The sequence below is a fragment of the Camelina sativa genome, chromosome 10, assembly GCF_030686135.1.
Source record: "Camelina sativa cultivar CO46 ecotype springtype chromosome 10, ASM3068613v1".
NCBI classification, from domain to species: Eukaryota; Viridiplantae; Streptophyta; class Magnoliopsida; order Brassicales; family Brassicaceae; genus Camelina; species Camelina sativa.
In genome coordinates, this window is record NC_141889.1 from 11,485,730 (window position 1) to 11,510,654 (window position 24,925).

Below are 24,925 nucleotides of genomic sequence, written 5' to 3' on the forward strand. Positions count from 1 at the left end.
ATTAGTTCCACGACATTGAACCATTGACCTAGTTTTTTTCTTTCAACAACTAAATTGTTTATCTGCTGTTACTTTTTTGGCTTTTCCTTAGTTCTCAAGCTATCAAACATTCAAACATGTCTACCGTAAGTACTTTTTTTATTAATTTATATTAAAATTGCAGTGGAAGAAATTAAATTTTGTTCAGTTTTAGACGAAATCTTGTTCGTTTGTTGTATATAACTTTGTAAGGCATGTCTGTTGACTGTTGTTTTTTATATGATAATTCATTGATATACCAATTTTGTAATCCAAACTTCGTTTTTACTATGTTAATAATTTATTATAATTATGTTTTTGTTAGGTACCAATTCACAGTTATTTCAAAAGAAAGTTTGAAGCAACGTCTGAAAAAGCTCCGGTAGATTTGCCTTGGGATCCAACAGATAGAAAAAGAATATTGGAGTATCATCCTAATGAAAGAGATGAGGTAAGACCCAAATATTTGATTAGAGGTCCTTGTCAACCTAGAGGTCATGATTTTCCTAAAACACTATCAGGAGAAAGTTGAGAAGATTCAATCCAGAATGGTTTGATCTCTATAGCAGTTGGTTGGAATACAGTGTGAAAACAGACAATGCTTATTGTTTGTTTTGCTACTTGTTTAGAGATTACACAGAAAATAAAGGTGGAGGTGATGCATTTGTTACAAAAGGATTTAATACTTGGAAAAATCCCCAGGCTTTAAGAGATCATGTGGGATCAATGAATAACTTTCACAATAATGCATTAAAAAATGCTGATGCTTTGATGAGGCAAAGTCAATCAATTGTTCATGCTTTTTATAAGCAAGATAACATAGTAAAAAATGAATACAAAATCAGATTGAATGCTTCAATTGATTGTTGTAGATATTTACTACGACAAGGATTACCTTTTAGAGGTCATGATGAGTCAATGGAATCAGCTAATAGGAGGAATTTTTTAGAGCTTGTGAAATATACTACAGGGCAGAATGAGCTAGTAAGCAAAGTTGTGTTGGAGAATGCTCCAAAAAATAATCACATGATATGTCCTGAAATTCAGAAAGATATAGTGCATTGCTTTGCAGAGGAAGTTATTAGATTTATAATTCAAGAAGTTGATCATGATGTATTTTGCTCGTTGGTGGATGAATCTACAGATGTTTCTGATAAAGAACAAATGGCAGTGGTTTTTCGTTTTGTTGATAAATATGGGACAGTCAAAGAAAGATTTATTGGTCTTGTCCATGTTAAAAAAACAACTTCTGCATCTTTGAAATGTGCTATTGATTCATTGTTTGCCAAACATGGTTTGAGTATGAAACAATTAAGAGGACATGGTTATGATGGAGCAAGTAATATGAAAGGCGAATTCAATGGGTTAAGATCTCTCATTTTGAGAGAAAATAGTTCTGCTTATTATATCCATTGTTTTGCTCATCAGCTTCAGTTAGTCGTCGTCGCAGTTGCTAAAAAACATTTTGAAGTTGGAGACTTCTTTGATATGATTTCTGTTTTGGTAAATGTGGTTGGAGCTTCTTGTAAGAGAAAGGATATGATTCGAGAAGAATATCGAAAAAGAATCGAGGAAGGAATCAGTCGAGGTGAAATCAAGACAGGAAAATGATTGAATCAAGAACTCTCACTACAGAGACCTGGTAATACTCGTTGGGATTCTCACTACACAACATTACTGCGGTTGGTTGATTTATCTTCTATTATCATTAAAGTACTTGAGTATATCGAAAAGGATGGGTTTGATAGTACCAAAAGACGACAAGCTAATGGTCTTCTTAAGTACTTTAATACCTTTGATTTTGTGTTCTACCTGCAATTGATGTTGCTTATCCTTGGTCTCACAAATAGTTTATCAATGGCTTTACAAAGGAAAGACCAAGACATTTTGAATGCTATGAGCCTAGTGAAATCCACCAAGCAGCAATTATACAAGCTCCGAGATGATGGATCAGATTCTCTTTTTACTAAAGTTTTTTCTTTTTGTGAGAATCATGACACTGAGTTGCTCATTATGGATGACGAATTTTTTGACCCAAGAAAGCCAAGAAAAAGAAGCAACATGACCAACTTGCATCATTATCAAGTGGATTGCTTTTACACTGTATTGGATATGCAAATTCAGGAGTTTAATGATCGTTTTGATGAGGTAAACACTGAATTACTTGGTTGTGTTGCTTCTTTAAGTCCTATTGATTCGTTTCATGAGTTTGATCAGTTGAAGGTTATGAGATTATCTGAGTTTTATCCAGAAGATTTTACTTTTGTCGATCGAATATCACGTGAACACCAACTTGGTTTGTACATCGATAATATCCCGGAAGATGAAAGATTTGCTAATTTGAAGAGTCTGGGGGATCTTGCACGTGTGATGGTAGAGACAAGGAAATATCTTTCACATCCTCATGTTTATCGACTTGTGAAGCTAGTTTTGACTTTACCTATAGCCACCGCAACAGTTGAAAGATGTTTTTCTGCGATGAACATTGTGAAGACTAGTTTGCGCAACCGTATTGGTGATCAGTTTCTAAATGATTGTTTAGTTTCTTTTATTGAAAAGGAATTATTTGAGAAGGTGACAAATGAAGTAGTGATGAAAAGGTTTCAGGATATGAAAGAACGTAGGGTAACTTTATAGATACGTTTTGTTGTAAGACTTTTTTTTTACAACGATTTATTTTTATATCGTTATATTTTTTTTATATCGTTATATCGTTAAAAAAATAATATTATTTTGTGCCCCGGGTTAAAATATCTTCTAGATCCGCCACTGATTGGAGTTGCAGAGCATTGTATGTATTCGCATCGGAGGAGGGTGTCTTTGCCTTAACAACGTTACTCTGTTTTGAAACCTTGGTCGTTGTCTTCTTGTGTTGATTGTGGCTGTGTATATGGACTTGGGCTTAAGTCAAGTTTGTTTTGTCAATGCCCACTCTATTGATTGGGCTGTCCTCTACACTTTCCCTCAAACTTAGCATGGCTCTTGTCGGCGAAACTGAAACACAGAGTTTGCGACGTAGACCTTCAAACATTGGTTTGTTTAAAGGCTTGGTGAATATGTCAACAAGCTGAAGGAGTGCCGGTATATGATGTGTTTCAATGAAGCCAAGAGCCACCCGTTCTCAAATGTAATGAAAATCTGTGTCAAAATGCTTGGTTTGATTGTGCAGACAAGGGTTTGCGGAGAGATAAACAGCAGAGAGATTATCATAAAACACCTTAGTTGGTTGATATTGAGGGATTCCTATATCTCGAAGAAGGGATGATATCCAGGTCAGTTCACGAGCAACAACAGAGAGAGCTCTGTATTCAGCTTCAGTCGAGGAGCTAGAGACTGTCGGTTGACGCTTAGCGGACCAAGATATTAAAGTTGAGCGTAACAGAATGCAGAACCCACCTGTTGATCGTCTTGTATCCTTGCAACCCGCATAGTCACTATCACAAAAGGCCGACAGAACAGGATTTCCATGTTTTCTGATTGGAAGACCCATGTTCAATGTACCTTTCACATATCGGAGAATTCGCTTGAGAAGGCTGAAGTCCGAGTTTGTTGGAGCGTGCATCTTTTGACAAACAAAGTTCACAGCAAACTGAATATCAGGACGAGTGATAGTCATGTACTGTAACTTACCTGCCAAGCTTCGATAATACGTTGGTTCCTCAAATGGAGTCGTGTCAGGTTTGTCAACTTGTTGAGGCAGAGGCATTGGCATTGGATTGCAGTCTGACATCCCTGCTTGATACAAAATGTCTGAGGCATATGTTGTCTGATGCTGAAACAAACCATCATCAGTTGATTAAATTTGCACACCAAGAAAATAACGAGGTGGACCAAGATCTTTCATGGAGAACCGTGTGTTGAGTGACTGTAGAAGCTGATCTAGAAGTGATTGATCGTTGCCAATTAGGAGAATATCATCAACATATAGTAACAAGACAATGATCTTCTCACCTTGATGTAACACAAACAGAGATGGATCTGCAGTACTGCAGGTAAAACCAAATTCAAGGAGGAAGGTGCTGAAAGTATCAAACCACTTCCTTGGGGCCTGCTTCAAGCCATATAGTGCTTTTGTAAGACGACACACATGATTTGGTTTTTCTGAATCAATGAATCATGTTGGTTGATACATGAACACTGGTTCCTGAAGTTCCCCATGTAGAAAAGCATTGGAGACGTCAAGTTGCTTTCGGGATCAGCCACGTGCGACTACAGTATCGAGTACCAGCCGAATTGTGGATGTCCTAACCACAGGGCTAAACGTCTCTAAATAGTCCACTCCCTCTTCTTGATCAAACCCTTTTGTAACAAGGCGTGCCTTTAGTTTATCCACTTCTCCATTCGGTTTCAATTTTTTTTTGAAAACCCACTTAGAATCCAAAATATTCATGTCATCTGTTGGAGGAGTGAGAGACCAGGTGTTTAGCATGTAGATTCTTCTAAATTCTTCCATGACAGCTTCAGTCCAACCTGGATGTTTCATGGCTGAAGCAATACCTTGAGGCTCATTAGTAGTAGTTTTTGCAGTAATGAGAGCATATCTATGATTTGGTTTGTGAATGCCAACTTTGGATCTATTTGTCATGGGATGAGAATTGTTGACATCCTAGACTTGTTCTGCAACTTGTTCTTGTTCTTGATCAGAAGCACTGTGTTCGGACTCCTCTGTTTCTGATTCAAGAACATTTGTATTGTCGGCTACGTCGTGGTCTGGATTATCTTTGTTCTATTCTTGGACATGTTGTTCTTGAACAGGTTGAGCAATAGTAGACATGGGACGTGGTAGTATCTGAGTTGAAGTAGATGTCAGATTCTCTGATGGAGGATCAGTGGACTGCCAAGCTTGAAGGTGTGGAGTCTTGTAGTTTGGTATTAAGTGCTTGTACTGATCATTAAACGGCAACACTTCTTCATCAAAATTAACATGTCTCGAGATATAAACCTTGCCTGTTGGAGGATATAGACACTGGTATCCTTTGTATTGAGCATGATATCCAAGAAAGATACATTGGAGGGATCTCAGATCAAATTTGTTCTCTGCAAGCGGACGCAAACAAGGATAGTAGGCGGATCTGAACACACGCAGAGACGAATAGTCTGGTTTCTGATGCAGCAAGGTTTCAAGAGGACTCACATTGTTTAAGATAGATGAGGGAAGCATGTTGACTATGTGGTTTGCTGTGTAGAAGGCTTCAACCCAATATTTTTAAGGGATGTGACTTTGGAACATCATTGACAGACCAAGCTCAAGCAGGTGTCTATGTTTCCTCTCAGCAATGCCATTTTGTTGTGGCGTATAGGGACATGATATCCTGTGGTGTATGCCTTGCTCACTAAAGTGTGCTTTTAACTTATGACTTGTAAATTCTCCTCCTCCATCACTTTGAAACTCTTTTGTTCTTGTATTTAGCTGACTCTCAACCAGTTTTTGAAACGCAATAAAGTCTGCAGTGAATTCAAACTTTGTTCGTAGGGGATAAAACCAAGAGAATCTTGAAAACTCATCAACAAAAACCACATAATATTTAAACCCCTGGTTGGATACAACTGGCGATGGCCCCCAAAGATCACAGTGTATTCGATCTAAAGGGTTCATAACACGAGAATCAGAAGCTACAAAACTTAATCTAGAATTCTTCCCCATCTGGCAAGGCTTAGAAATGGAGGTTGTTCTCCTCTTATTAACCTGAATGTCCTTGTTACTTTGAAGTTGTTGGAGAACCTTGGAGTTTGAGTGTCCCAATCGATGATGCCAGACCTCCTCACTGGTTGCACATTGTCGATTAGAATAAAAAGCCATAAGTCCTTGATTCTCCAACACATAGAGCCCACTACTGCGCTGACCCTTGGACACCACTTTCTGAGTGTTTATATCGATAACATAGACCTTATTAGAATCAAAATAAACTCCACATGGATAATCATCACATAGCTTTGACACAGACAAGAGTGATTTCTTTATATCGGGACAGACTAAAACATCATTTAGAGGGATTGTACCTTTCGCCGAAGTAATAGTGGTGGATCCAGTATGAGTTATGGGTAGGAAAGTTCCATCACCAACCTGAACCGTATCAATACCAGTGTAAGCTGCTGCAGAGTGAAGCTCATTGGTAGAGGAGGTGATGTGAACCGTAGCACCGAAGTCCGGATGCCATTCTTTACCTGTATCATCTGAAACATGTAGAGAAGAGAAGGCCTGGGGAACTTCAGTTTGATAGTTGTTGTCAAACTTGTTATAACATTTGACTGTTGTGTGTCCATCACGACCACAAATCTGACATATCGGTCTTTTCCCTGAAGATTGAGGAGAAGATTGATGCTGCGAGAATCTCCTTCCTCTTGTTGAATAGCCTCCTCTTCCTCTGTTTTGACCAAATCGACCTTTCCCTCTCTGATTTGGTGTGTACTGCGGATCACAAGGGTTTGTCTTCTCAGTATTGAAGGTGAGATGTGGTGTGACCGAAGCATTGTCTTCGTAAGATTGCAGCTTGCTATCAAAGCCCTGAACTTCTGAGACAACATCAGTGAAGGTGCGAGTTGGAAGCTTGCTCAAGGAGCTTTGAATGACCGTTGTAATGGGATCATACTCTCTGCCGAGACCATTAAGAAAGACAAAAATCTTCATGGACTCATCAACAGGTTTCCCAATGGAGCTGAGGGAGTCACAAATGGCTTTAAACTCACGAGAGTAAGCAGAGAGGGACTTATCTTTTTTTGACCAGAGCTGAAGACTCCGACAGAGAGAAAACTCCCTAGCGACACTGCTTTTGTTAAAGTTTTCTACAAGAGAGAGCCAGATCTGACGAGAAGTGGCTAGACTGTGAACATGTCCAAGGACTTCCTCAGACAGTGTACCGAACAACCATGACTTGACAAGTTGATCAGTGCAGAACCAGGCCTCATACTGAGGGTTTGGGACTTCAGTGGTGTTTTCACCATTGGTGACGAGACGACTCTGAGGAGGAACCGTAACAGTTCCATTGACGAATCCAATGAGTTTCTGACTGGACAGGAGAGACTCAAACTGCATCTTCCACAGGAGATAGTTGCTATCATTGAGCTTGAGCGTGACGGCGCTGGTGACGTGAACATTATCCGAGAAAGGATAAGTTGTTGCCATTGTTTTACCTGTGAAGGTTTATAGTGGCTCTGATACCATGAACGAACAAAGAGGACAACGAGGGTTTTGGTAAAAGACTTTGTATATTGCTTAATTACATTAGGGTTGTTACTGTGGCTGTGTATATGGACTTGGGATTCAGTCAAGTTTGTTTTGTCAAGGCCCACTCTATTGACTGGGCTGTCCTCTACACTGGCAACATGGACCGTGCAAGTTTGTTTTGTCAAGGCCCACTCTATTGACTGGGCTGTCCTCTACACTGGCAACATGGACCGTGCATTTTTACTGCTTAAGGAGATGGACATGATGAATGTCAATCCTGATGATGTGACATACAATTGCTTGATGTGGTGAAAGGAAATTTTGAGGAAGCTTATGAGCTGATTGGGGAGATAAAGAGAAGAGGAATCAAACCTCACATTAGTTACAACACTCTAAGAAGTGGGTATAGTAAGAAAGGGGATACAATGCATGCTTTTATGTTGAGTCGGATTCAATCCTACTCTTCTCACCTAAAATGCTCTGTTAAAGGGTTTGAGTATAAACCAGGAAGGTGAACTCGCAGTGGAGCTACTAAGGGAAATGAAAAGTGAAGGCATTAGACTCCTAATGACAGATCCTTCTACTCTGTCATTGAGGGAATATCAAACTTGGATTCAGAAAAAATCAGACAATAAATTGGTCATGGCAAATTAAACAACAGTGTAAGCTTAGGCCATGATCTTTTTTTACCTAAGAGATGCATTTGTAGCTGCTGAAAAGTCAGTAAGGAAGATCTGCGGTGCCACTAACTAATCTGATATGGTTATATCATGACAACTTTGAATGATCTCTCGTTTTCTGGTGAATACTGTAATCTGGTCGTTTGAGACACGAATTTGGCTGAGAATCTGGTTTTTTAGGTTCGTACTTTTTTCAGAAACTTGATTTTATAAAATATAGCCCTGTTGATGAACAGTTGAGAGAGAGAAAGAGGGATCCATCCGACAAACAATAAGAAAAGTTTATACACCAACTTAACCAAACTAAAGTCATAACATAAAACTTAAGACAACACCATCACAAAGTCTTTTTTGCCTCACTAAGATATTGTTCTCCAAGACACCCCTCACATCCATCATTATTAGCGAGACTCTCTCTTAGGGTTTTGAGACAACAAGAATCAGCTCGTCTGGTTTGATGAATGTGAATGTGCAAATATCATCAACAGCAATAGGATATTCCTTGACTACATATGCCCATCCACCAGAGAAGAATGCGTAGCCCTCCGCCAAACAAACCACAACATCCCATGTCTTCTTCCCATTTGAGTGATGGATCATGAATATTGCCTTCTTCGCCTTCTGCCTATGATCCTTTGGGATCTTCTGCAAACTCAAAAAGAGAACTGATTTCACAAATCAGGTTTTTCAAAATAAGAGACTATGTGTGTTAGTGTCTTGGTTCATCTTTATCATACCAGCCATTTGAGGTATGTTTTTCTGATGATGACGGTGAATTCTGCAACAGAAGATGAAGAGGCACCTCCAGAATCTCTCCTGACCCTAACCACTTTCTCGGTTCTCGTGAAATTTTTGGATTCCTCAGCTTTCTTCTTTCCAAGGTTGAGCTTCCTTTTCCTTGTTCGTCAACTCAACTCTGTAGATACCACCACCTCTTCCTTCTTGTCATCTTCCACATGATCTGTTTTGATAAGACCTGTAAAGAATCAATTTCTTTATCCAATTCACTGTTTCATAATCAGAAAAGCAAGTCTTACTTGGAGGTTGCATCATCTCCTTGCCGTCTTGCTTAAAGATATTCACAGTAAACCACATCTTCCCTTTGTGAGTGAAGGTAATAAACTCACTGTGTCCCAAGGCATTGTCACTCACAAACTTCTCCCATCCGGACTTCTCCATGACGTAGAATCTCGGGTTTTTAGAGACTCCTACTTCCCAAGAGCTTCCCCATTGCGCTCTGATCTTCATCTTACGGCCGGAGAGCTCTTTGTTGGAGAAGCTTTTCGTGAACTCATGAGGGAGTGCTCGCTTTAGATACTCGCAAACAAGATGAAAAGGCAAAATATCAGAAAGAGTGAAATTAAACTAAACCAGTAACGGTTTACAACGCAAATGACAAACCCACAAGACCTTGAAAAGGAACAGAGGATAGATCACAGAAACGAAACCATGTTCATTAAAGATTAAGCATAGATCTTTACAGTCGGACAGAGAACCAAGAGAAGCAACAAAACTAGTGAGTTCGTTGAGGGCAAAACCAGTGAGTTATATATGAGACCCATTAAGACAATTAACGAAAAGATTCTACCTTTAAAACAAATGTAACAAGATTCAACCATTAAGACAAGACCCATTGTTACAGAGAAGCAAAAAAATTTCAACCTTTTTCCAAACTAAAGCAAACAAGATTCAACCTTTTAAGACAAGACCCATTGTTACAGATAAAATAAACAAATTTCAACCTTTCCAAACTAAGCAAACAAGATTCCACCATTAGACAAAGACCCATTGTTACAGAGAACGAAAAGTTTCAACCTTTCCAAGAAACGACTAAATTGTGGTTTCTGAAGTTCAGAACACTGTTACCATGTTTTCTGAAGAAACATCTATACTCAGAAGTATCTTGAAAAACGTTCCGTTTTGGCTTTCTTCTTTGCTCCGAACAAATTCAGGGTTCCTCCTAATCATCTCTCTCGTTGGAAAATTTCAGATTAACCTTTGCTCTTTCTACTTGCTCTCCTCTCTTTCTCTCTCTCACTACACTCTCTTCTTTTCTTTTCTTGCTTTTTTTTTTCTCTTGTAATGAGCAACGCAGTTCAATTCTCTTATCAAAGTTAAATAAATCGGTTTAATCACTTGGTATATTTTTTTTTTTTGGCTCAACAACAACTTTCATTAACCAACAAGTTACAACCAAATCATAACTCATTAATTTTCACCTCTAAAGACTTGGACCAAATGCAATAGTTGATCAAGTACAACCCTGGAACACTAGGCGGATCCAACGCTACCTAATCGAGAACCATTGCAATTTTTAACCACAGCGAGATAGACAACAAACCACAACTCGGAGTGAAGTCATCTCTTAAACCACCTAAATTATCATAATGACACGAAAACAAATACTAACACAGAGAAGACCAAAAACTAAACTGAGAAAAAATCAAATCCCAGCTATGAGAACCTCATGATCGATATGAAGAATTTGTCCCAATAGCTTCAACACCCAAAGGCGCATTATCAGAAGAGCTTGGTCTCTCAGGCTTTCATTGTTCCGGTCTTGAACCTAAAAACGGACAATAAATCCGACTGACCCGGCCAAGAGTCATGTAGCTAAACTGGCGAAATAGATGCTTCTCTGAACTAACCATATAATAACCAGAATGCTAATCTTCTAAAGATTAAAATTGGAGCACAGGATAGCAAATCATCACCTCACAGTGCAAGATCGAAGAGCTATATCACTTCTGCCATGTTTCGAGGCACACACCTTGGCCGGACTGAAAACTAAACGACGCCGCTCCTTACTTCTTGACACCGCCGTGGCTGGAATGAGAGGTAAGATCTGAAGAACCCAAACCCGACCGCTGAAGCTCGTCAAAGAGTAGCTTCATCCCTCACTGCTCACCGAAGCCAACAAACCGCCGGAGACAAAACAGCAAGCAAAGCCGCCAACCCAGATCCGCCAGATCTGACCATAGAATCGACGCTATCTGCCAACGTCGCACCAGAGCCTTCACCAACAACCACCACCGGACGGAACTTCACTTCACGCGCCAAGATAACATTGGAACCACCACCGTCGAGAGGCACCCAACCAACGCGAAAGGAAGACAAGAAGCGGGAGTAGACAGCAAACGAGACTACAAAGAGGAAAAAAAACTAATGGACAGAGTCCTATCCAGCGCCAGAAGGGCAACCAGAAAGGCAGATCTAACGAACCGGCGGCAACCCTCTCTCTCTTTTTTCTCTCTCGTCTCTGGGATTTTCTTAATTTTTTTCTTTTCAATCACTTGGTATAGTTACTTTTGCAAAACCGATCACAAACACAATTTCATCTTTTTCCTTTTTTCTTTTTTCTTTTTCATAATCATTATCATCTATCCCATCAAACTGGAAAATAATAAGTACAAGATGGAATCATTCACAATTCACACAAAACAAGGAGAGAGTTGGAAACCCTATTGATATTAACGTTCCCATCTTTTACTGGATATTAGATTATTAACCCGTTGTATTGATTGATGTTTTTGAATTAATAATCATCTAAATAGCTATCATAAATGGAGTTGTTCAAAAAAAAAAAAAAATCCAGTAACGGATAGTATGCAAATGTATAATAACGTTTTTGTTTCGATTTTTTTTAACAGAAATGTTATTTTATTTATATTTTAGACATCATTTATGTTATTTTAAAATTAGTTATAAGAATAAAAAGTTAAAATATTATTTATGTATATTGCTATTGTTAAGATTTAAGAATATTTGTCAAAATAGGTCAAGATTAATAAGTTAACTCAATTCAACTCAACTCATGAACAGTGGCGGAACCAGAAAAATTATTCATAGGTGTCATAACTCAAAAAAATATAGATTGTATTAAAAAAAATGTTATTACAAAAGTTCATTCTAAAGATGAATCCTAGGCTCACTCGTACTTAGGAAACATTTAATCACTGTTTCGTCAAGTACCTGTTTTTCAATAAAGCAAACTAGACAATCACTAAAAAATGTATCACAAATACGATTACGCGATCTCACACGATGGTGATGGAAGAGGAAGAGTCCAAATTTTTGATAAATTAGATTCTTTTAATCAACTTATAATTATGTTTAGCCCATACAAATATACTGAATTAAGATTTTGTTAAAGGCTAAACCTACAAGTTTTCAAAAAGCCCAATGACCATATGTTAATATTTATTTGGGGTGTCAACAAAATATTAGAGGGGTGTCAAAGGTTACGTAAACATATGCTAATTAATTATTTTTATAAAAACTAATCTAAAATTTAAAATTTCATGAGTGTCATATGACACCCCTCATTCTTCACTACCTCCGCCACTGCTCATCAACCCTAATGAGTTGAAATTTTTGACCCTAATTTGTTGATAGATTAAATAAGTTGATGATTGAATGAGTTCATAACTAACCCATCAATTTCTTCATTATCAACCTAATATCATCAATAACATCATATTATCATCATCATCATCACACTATCATCATCATCATCATATCATTCTGAATATTCATCTAACTAATGAAAAAAAGAACTCAAAATTTTGAAATTATTTAAGAGAATTTGTGAAAATAATATGCTCCCTCCTAATTTCTTTTTTCTTTCCAAAATGACTTAAAAGCATACAAAATACCTACCCAAATACATGTATTATAAATGCATAAAACCTTATAAAACTTAGAACTTATAAAAATGCCTTAAAACTTAGATCCATACATTTTGATTAGTTTTAGTTTATGTATTTCTATTACAAATTGTATCTATATCTTTAAATATTTTTGTTTATAAACTCAATACATTTTCCTAAAAAAATAATAGTTATTTCTAGATTATTGTTAATAATAACAATGAGGCTCTGGTTCCAAACCTGGTATAATCCATGGTTAATTTATAAAACAACCAACGGAAAAAAAATATGAAAGATAATTAACGATTAAAACTGCAATATTGAAATATTGTAAAAACTGCAAATAATTAACGATTCCATGGACGATAATGAAATTTCGGAGACAATCATACAACTGTGGAACTACTTTGCAAAAAAGAATAGGTAACAGTTTTACTTTCCATTGCTAAAGATAATATGTTTAATTAATGGTTTTTCTTAAGAAATTTTTGGTCATATCGTTAGCAAAATATATATAAAAAAAACTTTTTGATCAAATCAAAATTGTGAATTACATTGCAGGATTCTGGTAGATGGGCATTTTTCTAGGACATGTGAAGAATTTTTAAAATTACTAGGATAGTACCCACGCTACGCCGCAGGTTTTTCTTGTTTTGTTTTTATTTTCATTATTTATAGGATGAAAATCATTATTGACATAGATGTGGACAATGTTCATTGGTAATATTTTTGTTTTTAGGTTTTTGTTATTATTTGTTGTTAGTTTTTTTTATTGTAATGAAATTGTAGATTAAAATCAATTTTTTTTCTTGTATCACAATGCATTGGAGCACCATTATTATTTTTATGTTTTGTTCTAAGTTTATACACGCCCTACGCCGGGAGATTATTTTAGAATTCTTTTATTTAATGCAAAAATATAACTTGATTTTTAAAAAATCATAATTTAATATAAGTTGTTTGATATCAAATATCAAAATTATTAATTTTGAGTGCAAATTCTTATCTGTTTTTCCTTATTATTTATATTTGTCATAATATTTCTTATTATTTTAATCAAATAATCTTAAATAAAATAGATAAACAACATTGTTATTATGTTTGTAAAACCAGAGAAAACAATTGCCCGAGAATATAATCTAGACAAAACAACAAACCAAGGACATGTAATTTCGATAGTCGGTTCATCATTTCTGAGAATTTGATAGCGACCCAAGTTGCTAACATAAACAATATGAGATGACAGTTTAATTCACTACATGAGATCTGAGACCAATTCATAACTTTTATCATTTTTATTTTTTCATCTACACAATAGTTTTTCTCAATCTCAAGAACATATCTTTTGATAGGTAGAGAGTCATTCTGAGTCTCATTCTCTTTTGCCATATTTGTGTTTTTTCTCTTCACTATTCCTTGTTCGCTATAGAGCTCATTAACTTGGTAGATTCATTAGATTTAGCAGTAGAATACAAAATTTCAAGTATCTTAGTATACAATAGATTTGGCCACATAACCAATAGTATGTAAACATTCAAATAATCACCACAACATTATCACATAAAGCAACCGGACAAAGTAGGTTTTTATGAACTAAATAACCTGAAAGTACTTTGCACATCAAAAGAATAATAAACTGAAAATGCTTTTCTTGAAAAGTTTGAAATCATTGCCAAGAAGCTGCCTAGACATAAAATTAATAAGAGATGGAGGGACCAAGTCCATTTTTATATCGACTTCCACTATGAATCTACAATGAAATTTGAAGCAGATACGTGGAACCGGAAGCAGATACGTGGAAGCGGAAGCGTAGAATCAATTTTAAAAAACAAAATAGGAAGCGAGTACGTATTGGAAGCGTGTATATATATATATATAATAATTTTTAAATAATTTTTTGATATATATATCGAATCTAATAATTTTTTAAAGTTCCTTATAAAATCCTATTTCATAAAACAATAAATATTCTCAAATGTTGTTGTTTGGCAAAGTTAATAAATATATTCTCACCAAAAATAATAATGAATATACATAGAGAAAAGGAATAAAAAAATTATCTATACATATATATTGATTATTGCCTTTAAATATAGATTTAAAACATATTGAAAAAAAAAAGATACGTGTGAATTGACTACCCTAGTTGCTTCTTTCTTTTTCTTCTTCCAGCCCGCCGCACACATCTGCTTGTCTACTGTATTTTTTTTTTAAATTCAAACTCTAGATTTCTTATATTTATGGAATCAATTGAATTAAACTACATATGAGTACATATTTAAACCATTCATCAAGTGCTTTGGGCATATATCTTTGAAATAACAATATAAACTTGCCGTAGTGGAATTTCTAACCTTTACATATATATTTTTGATCATAATTTGTAATATCTCTGTCCATGTTAAATAAAGTTTGACTTTTAAATCCAACAAAATTAACATGAAGCTTGTTGCGTCATTTTCATTGTTCTATATGAATGATTATAAGCCCAAAGCCCAACAAAATGAAAAAAAATGTTTTAAAAGGAAAATGACATGAAATAAAATAAATTTATTATAGGTTTAAATATGATGAGTTGTATTATTTGAAATGTTTTCAATGGTTGAAGATTGAAATGCTGAGTTGTCAGATTCTGGTGAGAAACATCCAAGTCTTATTGTATTGATACAATAAAGAGTTGCATGATAACTCAAAATTTGATATGTAAGTACTATCACTCCAAAATCAACATCTATATTAATATTTTTGAAGTACATTTTGTGTCTACCCTTGTAGTTATATTTAGTTAATTTTTTTATTTTCAATGTTAATCTCTACAAAATTTAGTTACGCAAATTCTAATATCAATTATAGGTAAGATTTAAAAGATAAAGAAATCTCTCAACCTAATTAAAACTTAAATTAGTTTTATTTGATTTTATATTTAAATTATTTTGAATTATTATGTAATGTATCTAATTAATAAAATTAGGGATTTTTTTTCTTCATATGATGTAATTCAATTTTTTCTAGACAGACATATATTAAGCAACTAATGAATAAAAAAATATGTATACAATATACCACATCACCTGAAAACACTAGACAAAGATTCAGAGTCATACCATGAGCAGAAATCTTGATTTATTAGGAATCCAAATTTAAAATTTTTATTTGGTTTACTCTCTTTCTTTATTTCAGGGAATATATATTTTTTTAAAACTTCAAAATATTATAATTATTTATACTTTATAGGAATTTTAAATATTATTAATATTTTTATTAAAAATAAACTTTATAATAATTTTAAAATATTAAAAAGATATTTAAAGTTTTACGAATTTTGCGTGTAGTGTACCACAAATTAAAATATCACGAGAGGGAGTATATGACAGGACGGATTTGGGTTGAGATTAAAATAAATTTAAAATATCATTAATTTGGTAATACATGAATAAAAAAAACTATTTCATTATTTTGTTAACAATATCAATATTAGAGTAATAAATATAACTAATTAAGTTGACTAAATCAATGTTATGTAAACAAAATAAATTATTCCACAATCTATTGTGGGTTATATCATAGAATTAATAATTAAAATATAATTAATAATTGAATAAGTGAAGTGATCTTAGTTTAGAGGCCAATGGTAAATCTTTAATGCACAAGACACCATCACACCAAGGATCGGGTCATGCTCCCTACAAATGTAGGGATTTGACTAATGGGCCAGCTTGTTGTGGCCCAATGGTTGACAAATTTTTTTTTTATATAAAATTGTAAATACTAAACAAAGCAAAGAAAATAAACAAGGAAATAACACTTTATTTTATTTTATTTTACCAAATAACTTGTCTCTTGGTGTAACGCGGGTCAAATTGTAACATCCACAAGCCAGATAGTAAAATTAACTAAAAGTTGTAAATTAGATTCATCATTTCAAAAAAAAATTGTTAAATCAAGAATTGGAGAAATTTCTTTACTTTTAAAAGAATAAATGCTAGAGAATAATTAAGAGAGCTGTAAAAACTGTTGAGATTAAAACTTTATATTATTTTGTGTCATGGCAAAAAATGAAAAAAAATCAAACATACAAATATATATAGATTTTAAAAGATATGAATATTCGAATAGACACAACTCTACAATGAACAGTTGCAACTTTACAAAAACACCATTACAATGAACAATCGCAACTTTTTATAAAACTCACAATTTAAATTTTTTACAGATTTTTTTGGAAAATTATCCAAAAGATACGATTGAAGAAACACAACCTTTGGTGGTATTTATTCGGATTGGTATTATATATAGATTGATCTTATCAGGAAAATTACCACATACAAAAGAAAGAGTAAGCACGCTTTTTAGTATAGAGCACTGATCTCTTCCTTGAACTTAATGTAACTTTTGGTGACATTTATTCGGATTGCTATTATATATAGATCGATATTATCATGAAAATTACCACATACAAAAGAAAGAGTAACCACGCTTTAGTCTAGAGCACTGATCTCTTCCTTGAACTTAACCATTGCATCTCTAGGCAATGTAGTCATAATTTGAACCCCCCCAACCATCGCCTGATCCAATCTTGATGGTCGCATGACCATATTAATTGTCCTAGCTGTTTCCGGGGGGACGACTGGGACAATATTCACCGGTTCATTCCAACCGAAATCCATTGGTCCAAAAATTCCAATATTCCTCACATCTGTCAACAAATATAACCCATCTTTCTTTCCTCTGATCCTTAAATTCATTTTAATGATATTTTCAATGTTTGCAAGCTCTTTTTGGAGGTGAGTTTTACTATGAGCTTTCTTCTTCGTTTCTTTTATGAGTTTTACGATGTCTGAGATCCCAAATTCATCTACTTCTCTAACGGTTAACGACACATTCATACCAATGTATGCATTGCCGTAGTATCCATCAGACAAAGGTGGATCCACGACGTTTCGGATTCCTGTGGCGAAACCCAAAACTGTGACCCCATCTTTATCTAGTTTCAGAGCTTTGACTCTTGATTTCCATAAATAAGCACTTGTGACTTCAAAAGTTGTGAGTGCCTGTGCCTCACTAGAGAAGTCACATTCTTCCAGTGTAGCTTCTTTCAACCTTCTTATGCTCTCCGGTCTAATATTTATTCTTTCAGTTACCTGATTACAGTTACAATTATTAACGTGGAATTAATAACTTTTGAATTCTTAGACCAAAAAAGCGAAAATTAACTAAGTTAATGCCAAAAATATTAGCCGACAAAAAAAGACGCCAAAAATATTATATATATTATATACATAAGGTTAATTATTGGGGCATTTCAAAAATACCATTTCTTTAGTTTTTTTTTGTTCTTTTTCTAAACACTGCACATTTTAAACCAGACAAATAAAGCTTCTAAGAATATCACAAACCAAACCAAAATTTTGATTTTAGAAATAATAGTAAATCGGTTATATGAAGTGTTCTTAAATTTTTTCAAAACCTTCTTAACCACACATTTTTCTTGTATAATTGGATTTTTCGAGCTTATGTTAATTCTATAAAAAAGATTCATAAAATGTCAGAAAATTTTTCTAAGCAATTCCTATTTATTTAATTTCTTCCTCTTCATTAATTATACAAACAATCTAGTGATATTTTTTGAATCTGCCCAAAATTAACCATACGTACCCAATCATCGGTAGGTAAGTAGGGCGACACAGCTGTGGCGCCGCCGGGAGCTAATGGAGGTTGATCGTCTACAGGCTCCCCCACAAGTCTTTCTCTTTCCCAAACGGGTGTCATGGTCAGCTTCTTTTTCCCGCCAGCCAACTCCGTCAAGGCACACATGGTATGACCCGCTCCATATCCATCTGACATTGCATGCGACGTTGCGGTTCCTAAGATGAATCCTCCACATTCAAATTTGGTCACCTGATATTATCACTATTATTCCCACAACAGTTTTTGCTAAATATAGCATGAACCAACCTAACTTTAAAAAGGAAGATTTCGCAAGTTTGTGGGACTGGATATCTATGGGTGGTAGCCTACGATAAAGAAAATTTGACCTGAATAATCACACATGAAAACTATTTCAGAGAAGAAGGATTGCGACTCAATTATATTGTTGCCCACAATTTTTGGAAACTTCTGATGTGAGACTCTAATAAAACAGGTCCCGAGAAGTGTTGTTAGAAACTTAGAAATTTTTTATAAACTGTACTTCAAAGTTTATATAGTTTAACTAATTCTAATATATCACATCATTTATTTTCTAAACAACATTCGGATGTGATCAAAACTGCACAACATAAGTATTAATTTCTCTATTTTAATGTATTTAAGTTTCGTACTTATATATGAATCATCAAAAGTTTTGTATAGCTCAGTACCTGAATAGCAAAAGGTCGATAACCACCCTCCACTTGGAGGAGCTTAGGCAAGAACTTCAAGGCCGTATCTGAGTCAATGTTATCTAAATAGTTCAATGAAAACAGTTCCACATTTGTAGTAGCCACCGTGAATGCCACACCGCCTTCATCACCCCCAAAGCTCAATTGAAACTTCCTATCACTCTCCCGCCGCTTCAAACTCCCTGAAAGTGGATAATAATACACAAGAAGATCGGACAAGGCTTCCTTGAGCAAAGATTCCGGCCAGTCAGAAGCATCATCAACAACGTTCTTGGCTTTGAAAACGTAGCATACCTTGTAAATGACCTCATTGAAAGGATCATTGTCAAGTGTTGAAAAGGAAAGAGTTTGAGGAGGTATGAATTTTGAGGGTTTTACCATTTCGGTGAGTTTTATTTCGACCATTAAAGGGATCGACATTTTCTAGTTTCTGTGTGTATAATCTTGTGAACCCTCTTCTCTTTTATAGCGGACTTTCCGATGTACGTGGTTCTTAGGTGGGGCACGTGCCCATACTAAATTATAAAAATTATCTAATGGACATTGTTGTAATGTATTTTCCTAGCTCATTAGACATAAGTGTGCCACATGCACCATCTTGTGACAAGTTTGATGCTCTCTGCACCATCTTGTGACAAGTTTGATGCTCTCTTTAGTTTTTTTGGTTGTATTCTTATTTTTCTTTTTCCATTGCCACATTCCCTTATTAATGTCTACCATATTTTTGGTTACTTTTTTACAATTGATTCCATAGTCTTTCATTCTTATTTATTTTCTTTCGAACTTGTAATTAACTTTTAACAAAATTTGAATCTTCCTTTTCTACTATTAACTATATTTACATTTAAATTTAAAAATATTTGTAAACTTAGTATATAATATTATAGTTTTTTTAGTTTATCTAATATATTTAGCTTGTGTTGCAATTATGGAAAACTTTGGGCAAATTTGTAAAACTTCCAAAACTTGGTTCTCTCGCCGGTTAAACTGGGTGTCGACCGATGCTAAGTATGGTGTCGGTCGACACCATCACTTTGAATCGATTCCAAGTTGGTTTCCTCAGGTTAAATGCTCCAAAATGATCTAATTTGTTTCATTCCGCTCCATTCGTACCAAAATCCTAGAAAACCTGTAAAGACTCTAAAACATCCTAGAAAACAAATCAAAAGACTCAAAAAGCACACTTATATCATGATTAAAAACCATGATATATCAACTCCCCCAGACTTAGCATTTGCTTGCCCTCAAGCAAAACAGAAACTTAAACATGTGAAAGAGGTTTGAAAACACAGAAACTCATTTTATGCCTAAGGTAATGTCATGATCATTCAAACCATAATCCATATGATTAGCAAATAAATCCAAATCAAACCACCATGTATTTCTCCGTTGACATTCGTAGCATCCCACATTTAAACCAAATTTCATTGCTTCCTCCATTAAGCCTTCATCGGTGGGTCTCATCAATTTGATCAATGTCAAGAACCTTCTAAAACACGTCTAGGGGCTTGTGTTGCAATTGTGGAAAACTTCGGGAAAATTTGTAAAACCTCCAAAACTTAGCTCTCTCGCCGGTTAAACTGGGTGTCGACCGATTCTAATATAGTGTCAACACCATCACTCTGAATCGATTCCAAGTTGGTTTCCTCGGGTTAAATGCTCCAAAATTATCTAAATTGCTTCATTCCGCTCCATCCGTGCCAAAATCCTAGAAAACCTGTAAAGACTCTAAAACATCCTAGAAAACCTGTAAAGACTCTAACACATCCTAGAAAACAAATCAAAAGACTCAAAAAGCACACTTATATCATGGTTAAAAACCGTAAAAACCATGATATATCAAGAACCCAGACTCACTGAGTAATCTTAGATTACTCATGATGTTACTTTTGTTTTGCAGGTAACAAGTAGAGGGTTAAACCTTGGTGGGAGCTAGGACGCTAGGAAAATCCAGTGTAGGTTTCCTATCTTTTTGTAAAATATGTTGGTTTGAATAAGGTTTGTAATCTCTTTTGGAGGTTAGCTCCCGACCGAACACCTTTTGTTAGAATGTTTAATTTTGTATTTTTACTCGAACAATTTTTGGGAAATAAAGTATGTTTTATATTCGATGTTGTTCCCAAATGATTATGTTCTTGTCTGGACTGTCCCAACATTCACACACGGCAAGGGTTGGCAAGCCTAAAACCGGGTCTGAGTGGGATGTACCGCGGTACGGATATTCAGGGTGTCAAATTCGTTTTGATAACCTCGTTTGACTATCTGCGTGTATCATCAAGTGGCATTCTTGACCATTCTGTCTATAGAACGGTTCGGGGGTGTTACAGTGAGGGATGGAAATCTCCTAATAAAGGTAAAAAATAAAATGGGAGAAATCCCTTGTTAAAAAAAAAATCTCTTTTAAGGAAGAAATAAAATGTGAGAAAAAAATCTCGCGAAAAAGTAAGAATTAAATGGAAATAGAAAGTTAGATAAAAGAGAAAAATAAAATGGGGAAGCAATCCCAATGAAAAAGAGCAATGAAATATGTATAAATCTCTAATCAAAGACTAGCCTAATAGGTAACATTAGATGAGGTTTTCATGATTGTCCAAGCCTCTCCAACCACAACCACCTCGGCTTTCACGAGAATGACCTCTACGCCTACTGCTTCCACGACTAACAAAAGTAGCTCATTTCATCTATAACATCTTTTTCATCTTCGAAGTTTTTTTGATCGACCTTTTTTTAGAGCTCCTCTGAAAAGATATGGTCATGTCCACAACTTGAGAAGATTCTTTATCGAGAGTTGCAATATCATCATCCACAAACAGCCTAATACCTTAGACAACGTCAATGCGTTTAAATCGGATCTTTTGAATGATTTGTTTTTGCTTTTATGGTCATTTTTGCCGATATCCATGTCTTCAACGTTTTTATTGCGTATCTCATTGGGATGATTTGTGTTTTCTAAGGTATTAGGTTGTTTGTGGATGATGGTATTACAACCTCTCGACATAAGAGTATTATCAAGTTATGGACATGACCGCATCTTTTTGAGCAGCTTTGGGAAAAGGCTGATCAAACAAATTTCAAAGATGAAACATGTGATATAGATGAAATGGACTACTTTTTTTAGTTACAGTAACCGTAAGACCGTAAAATTCATGGTCGTGAAGGCCGGAGTGGTTGTGGTCTCAAAGGCCGGGACAGTCGTGGAAACCTCATCTAGTGATCTCTAGAGAGCTAGTCCTTCATTTTATCTTCCTCTCTCAAATGCTCCTTCAAATTGTATGACCCAAAAAAGTCATAGCCAATGTAAAAACTGATTAACATTTTTATTTAAATAATCTTTTAATTATGAGTTTTGCCCTCGTAATTACGAAACCACTTCTCCACATTTTCCACTTTCTTTATAATCTTCTAAATATTACTTGTGTTAAATTAAACTTTTGGGACTTTATTAGTGGATTTCATCCTAATGTTTAGGACATTAAAACAATAATAATGTGGATTGGCAAATCGGTAAACGATAAGAGAGAGATATTTCGGCTACTTGTCTCTAATGTTATTGTCATCGACATCAACATACATATTGTCTATGTTCTACCCAATGGTATATACATTTTACAACATAAACATTGACGATATAGATGTTGACAACAATGAAATTAACAGCCATGTATCTTGATACATACTTCTTATTCTTTCTTATGGTGTAGGAGCAAACATAAAGTTTCAGTTGTCTAGTATGCAATTGATTGCATTTTTAATAAAGGGAAGATATAGTAGAGTCCAAATGGTGACAGCGGATTTAGTTGTGCTTGACAAGCAATTTGATAGTGCGGTACGGTTTTACTGCAGTACATGCAGGACAAATACAATTGTAGGACAAGTGCAGTTAATACAAAATAAGCAATACAAAATAATCTTTGATTGGTGAAAAATAATTTACATATATTTTTTAAGTGTATTTTGTATAATACATTAAATCTTTTACCAAATGTATTTTAATCCATTACATCTTTTAACAAATGTATTTTTGTAATAAATATTTTGCAAATACATTATAAATCAAATGTTATAGAATAATATATATATTTTAAAAAGTTACAGATAAGTGGAAAACATAGAAGTAAAAAGAGAAGAGAGAATGTATTTTTTCTCTTGTATGTGCATTTATATATTTATATAAAGTAGTATAAGATATGTATTATTTTTTTACTATTAAAAGTTAAAACCAAAATAAACTGTGTTATCTTGTGAGGTTTAAAAAAACTGTTAGGTAAAGATTCATAGATGTTGAAAAAGCAGTGCAACTCATAATCTGTTGGACAAATTCGCGATTTTTTTAATACGTAAATGTTTTCTTTAAATGTTGATTGGTGACTGCAGTACTTTTTACAACAAAAACAACTGAAATCTGCTTTAGTTACAATTCACTACCATAATAGTTCAAAATGGATTATATTCAAACATTTGGGATATATGAGTCCATACATCAAGCATTTACGTTATATGAAAGATATATGAGTCCATACATCAAGCCAGTTCAGCTAAGGTAGTGGTTCGAACCCCTTACTTCCTGGTATAGAAACATTAATCAACCATTAGTCAATCATTGAGTCAAGACGGCTCACTATGGTCAATACTTTAAAATTAAGAATTTGTATACATATTTGGAAAAAATATTGGAAGTTATATACTTTTGCCTTAACTTTTTTTTTTTTACTTTTGTCCTAACCAGTTCAAACGTTTGACAGAAAACAACAAGTTGCATAAAATTATTTTACATTATCTTGCACAATTGTATTTATTTGCATTGGTTAACTATTATTAGCAATAGTAATACGAGTGTTTATCTACAAATGCAAAACATATAGTCAAACTAAACTTTGAGTTTTATCGATTATATATATATAGAACAAATCAAATATCTCTTACGTATGGAGAAAACAAGTCTTCATCAGGGAAACATAACAACTGCAACAACATGGCATAAGTAGTTTAATGATCTTTTCAATAAAATTATATATTGTATGATTTTTGTAGATATAAAAAGTTATCAAATAACATAATAGTTAAAGTCACAAATTTGTATGCCTTTTCTCTAGTAACATATTTTAAACATTTTCACTTGACTGCCTGTACATGATTTTTATTGGATACAAACATTTTTTGGACCATTATCCATTAAAGATCGTCTAACTATGTTCCATAAACAAAATTTTCCATGTGAACAAGCCCATTGACCTATAGATGGACTATTTAACAGCTATAATTAAAGACAATCTTCTATTAACAGATTACAAAGTTCCATTCACTTTGGTCCATCTATATCTTTTTTTTTTGTGAGAACAGGGAGACAAAAGTCTCCCGTTATTTATTAAAACCACAAACTTTACATAAGAGTCTGACGTGGGAACAAACGCCCACTTTCATCTTCTCGAAAAGTCGAAAGCAAACCAAGAGGAACATCATCAAAAAAATGAAAACCTAAAGGAAGGAGGAAACCATGATTGGCCAACCCATCAGCAATATGATTGGCTTCACGGTAAATGTGAGAAATACGGACTGACCAGTCCTTTGCAATAAAGCCATGGCACATACGTACCAGGAGGGATAGGGGATGAGAATCACCAATCCCTGAATTCAAAAAACTCACCACCAGCTCAGAATCCACCTCAAGCTCAAGACACTGAACTCCTTTATCCCAAGCAACACATAAACCGTAATACACACCCCATATATGATATGATAATGGAAAGTATCAAGACATGTGTTCATTGTTTGATTCGTATCTGCTAAACCACGAGGAATTTGTGCATGAAACCGCTGGATAATGTGCTCAGATCAATTACGAAACTCCTCGAACAAGAATCAGATCAAACAGAGTTCAGATGAAGGAGTTACGCAATTTACAAAACAGGTGATCTCCAGCTTACGCGAATTCAGACATACGCCCATTCAAAGGAGGATTCTGCTCAGACCAGATTGAATTAAGCTACAAACCAAATTGTTCCAGAATCTTGGTCCATCAGAGAAGCCCAAAAA

At 34.7% G+C, this 24,925-nt stretch overlaps 2 protein-coding genes and 1 pseudogene across 3 annotated transcripts; 1 reads left to right on the forward strand and 2 right to left on the reverse strand.

Annotated features, from left to right (window-relative positions):
* The first annotated feature begins 409 nt into the window (after positions 1-409).
* LOC104720293 (uncharacterized) lies at positions 410-2,655 on the forward strand (annotated as a pseudogene).
* A 5,450-nt stretch (positions 2,656-8,105) lies between these two features.
* LOC104718674 (B3 domain-containing protein At2g16210-like) lies at positions 8,106-11,167 on the reverse strand. Of its 2 annotated transcripts, none has more exons than XM_019230949.2 (4): positions 9,730-11,167; positions 8,901-9,171; positions 8,601-8,824; positions 8,106-8,508 (listed from the first exon to the last, which is right to left on the reverse strand). In XM_019230949.2, the coding sequence occupies exons 1-3, from the start codon at positions 9,829-9,831 to the stop codon at positions 8,769-8,771; spliced, it is 429 nt and encodes a 142-aa protein (XP_019086494.1). In that variant the 5' UTR covers positions 9,832-11,167; the 3' UTR covers positions 8,106-8,508; positions 8,601-8,768. The 2 variants fall into 2 exon arrangements, with proteins under 2 accessions (XP_019086494.1, XP_019086493.1); XM_019230948.2 differs by having other exon boundaries at positions 8,601-8,839.
* Positions 11,168-16,772: 5,605 nt separating this feature from the next.
* Positions 16,773-19,332, reverse strand: LOC104718675 (spermidine sinapoyl-CoA acyltransferase-like). The gene is made up of 3 exons (XM_010436464.3): positions 18,872-19,332; positions 18,168-18,410; positions 16,773-17,653 (listed from the first exon to the last, which is right to left on the reverse strand). Exons 1-3 carry the CDS (start codon positions 19,310-19,312, stop codon positions 16,991-16,993), a joined length of 1,347 nt encoding a protein of 448 aa, XP_010434766.2. The 5' UTR covers positions 19,313-19,332; the 3' UTR covers positions 16,773-16,990.
* Positions 19,333-24,925: the final 5,593 nt, after the last annotated feature.

Coding starts and splice junctions, on each gene's coding strand:
- LOC104718675 (XM_010436464.3), bottom strand. CDS start 19,312: ATGTCGATCCCTTTAATGGTCGAAATAAAACTCACCGAAATGGTAAAA. Junction 18,411..18,871: donor ATCGACCTTTTGCTATTCAG/GTACTGAGCTAT, acceptor TGATAATATCAG/GTGACCAAATTTGAATGTGG. Junction 17,654..18,167: donor ACTTACCTACCGATGATTGG/GTACGTATGGTT, acceptor AACTGTAATCAG/GTAACTGAAAGAATAAATAT.
- LOC104718674 (XM_019230948.2), bottom strand. CDS start 9,831: ATGATTAGGAGGAACCCTGAATTTGTTCGGAGCAAAGAAGAAAGCCAA. Junction 9,172..9,729: donor ATGTTTCTTCAGAAAACATG/GTAACAGTGTTC, acceptor GAGTATCTAAAG/CGAGCACTCCCTCATGAGTT. Junction 8,840..8,900: donor GGAGATGATGCAACCTCCAA/GTAAGACTTGCT, acceptor GATTCTTTACAG/GTCTTATCAAAACAGATCAT.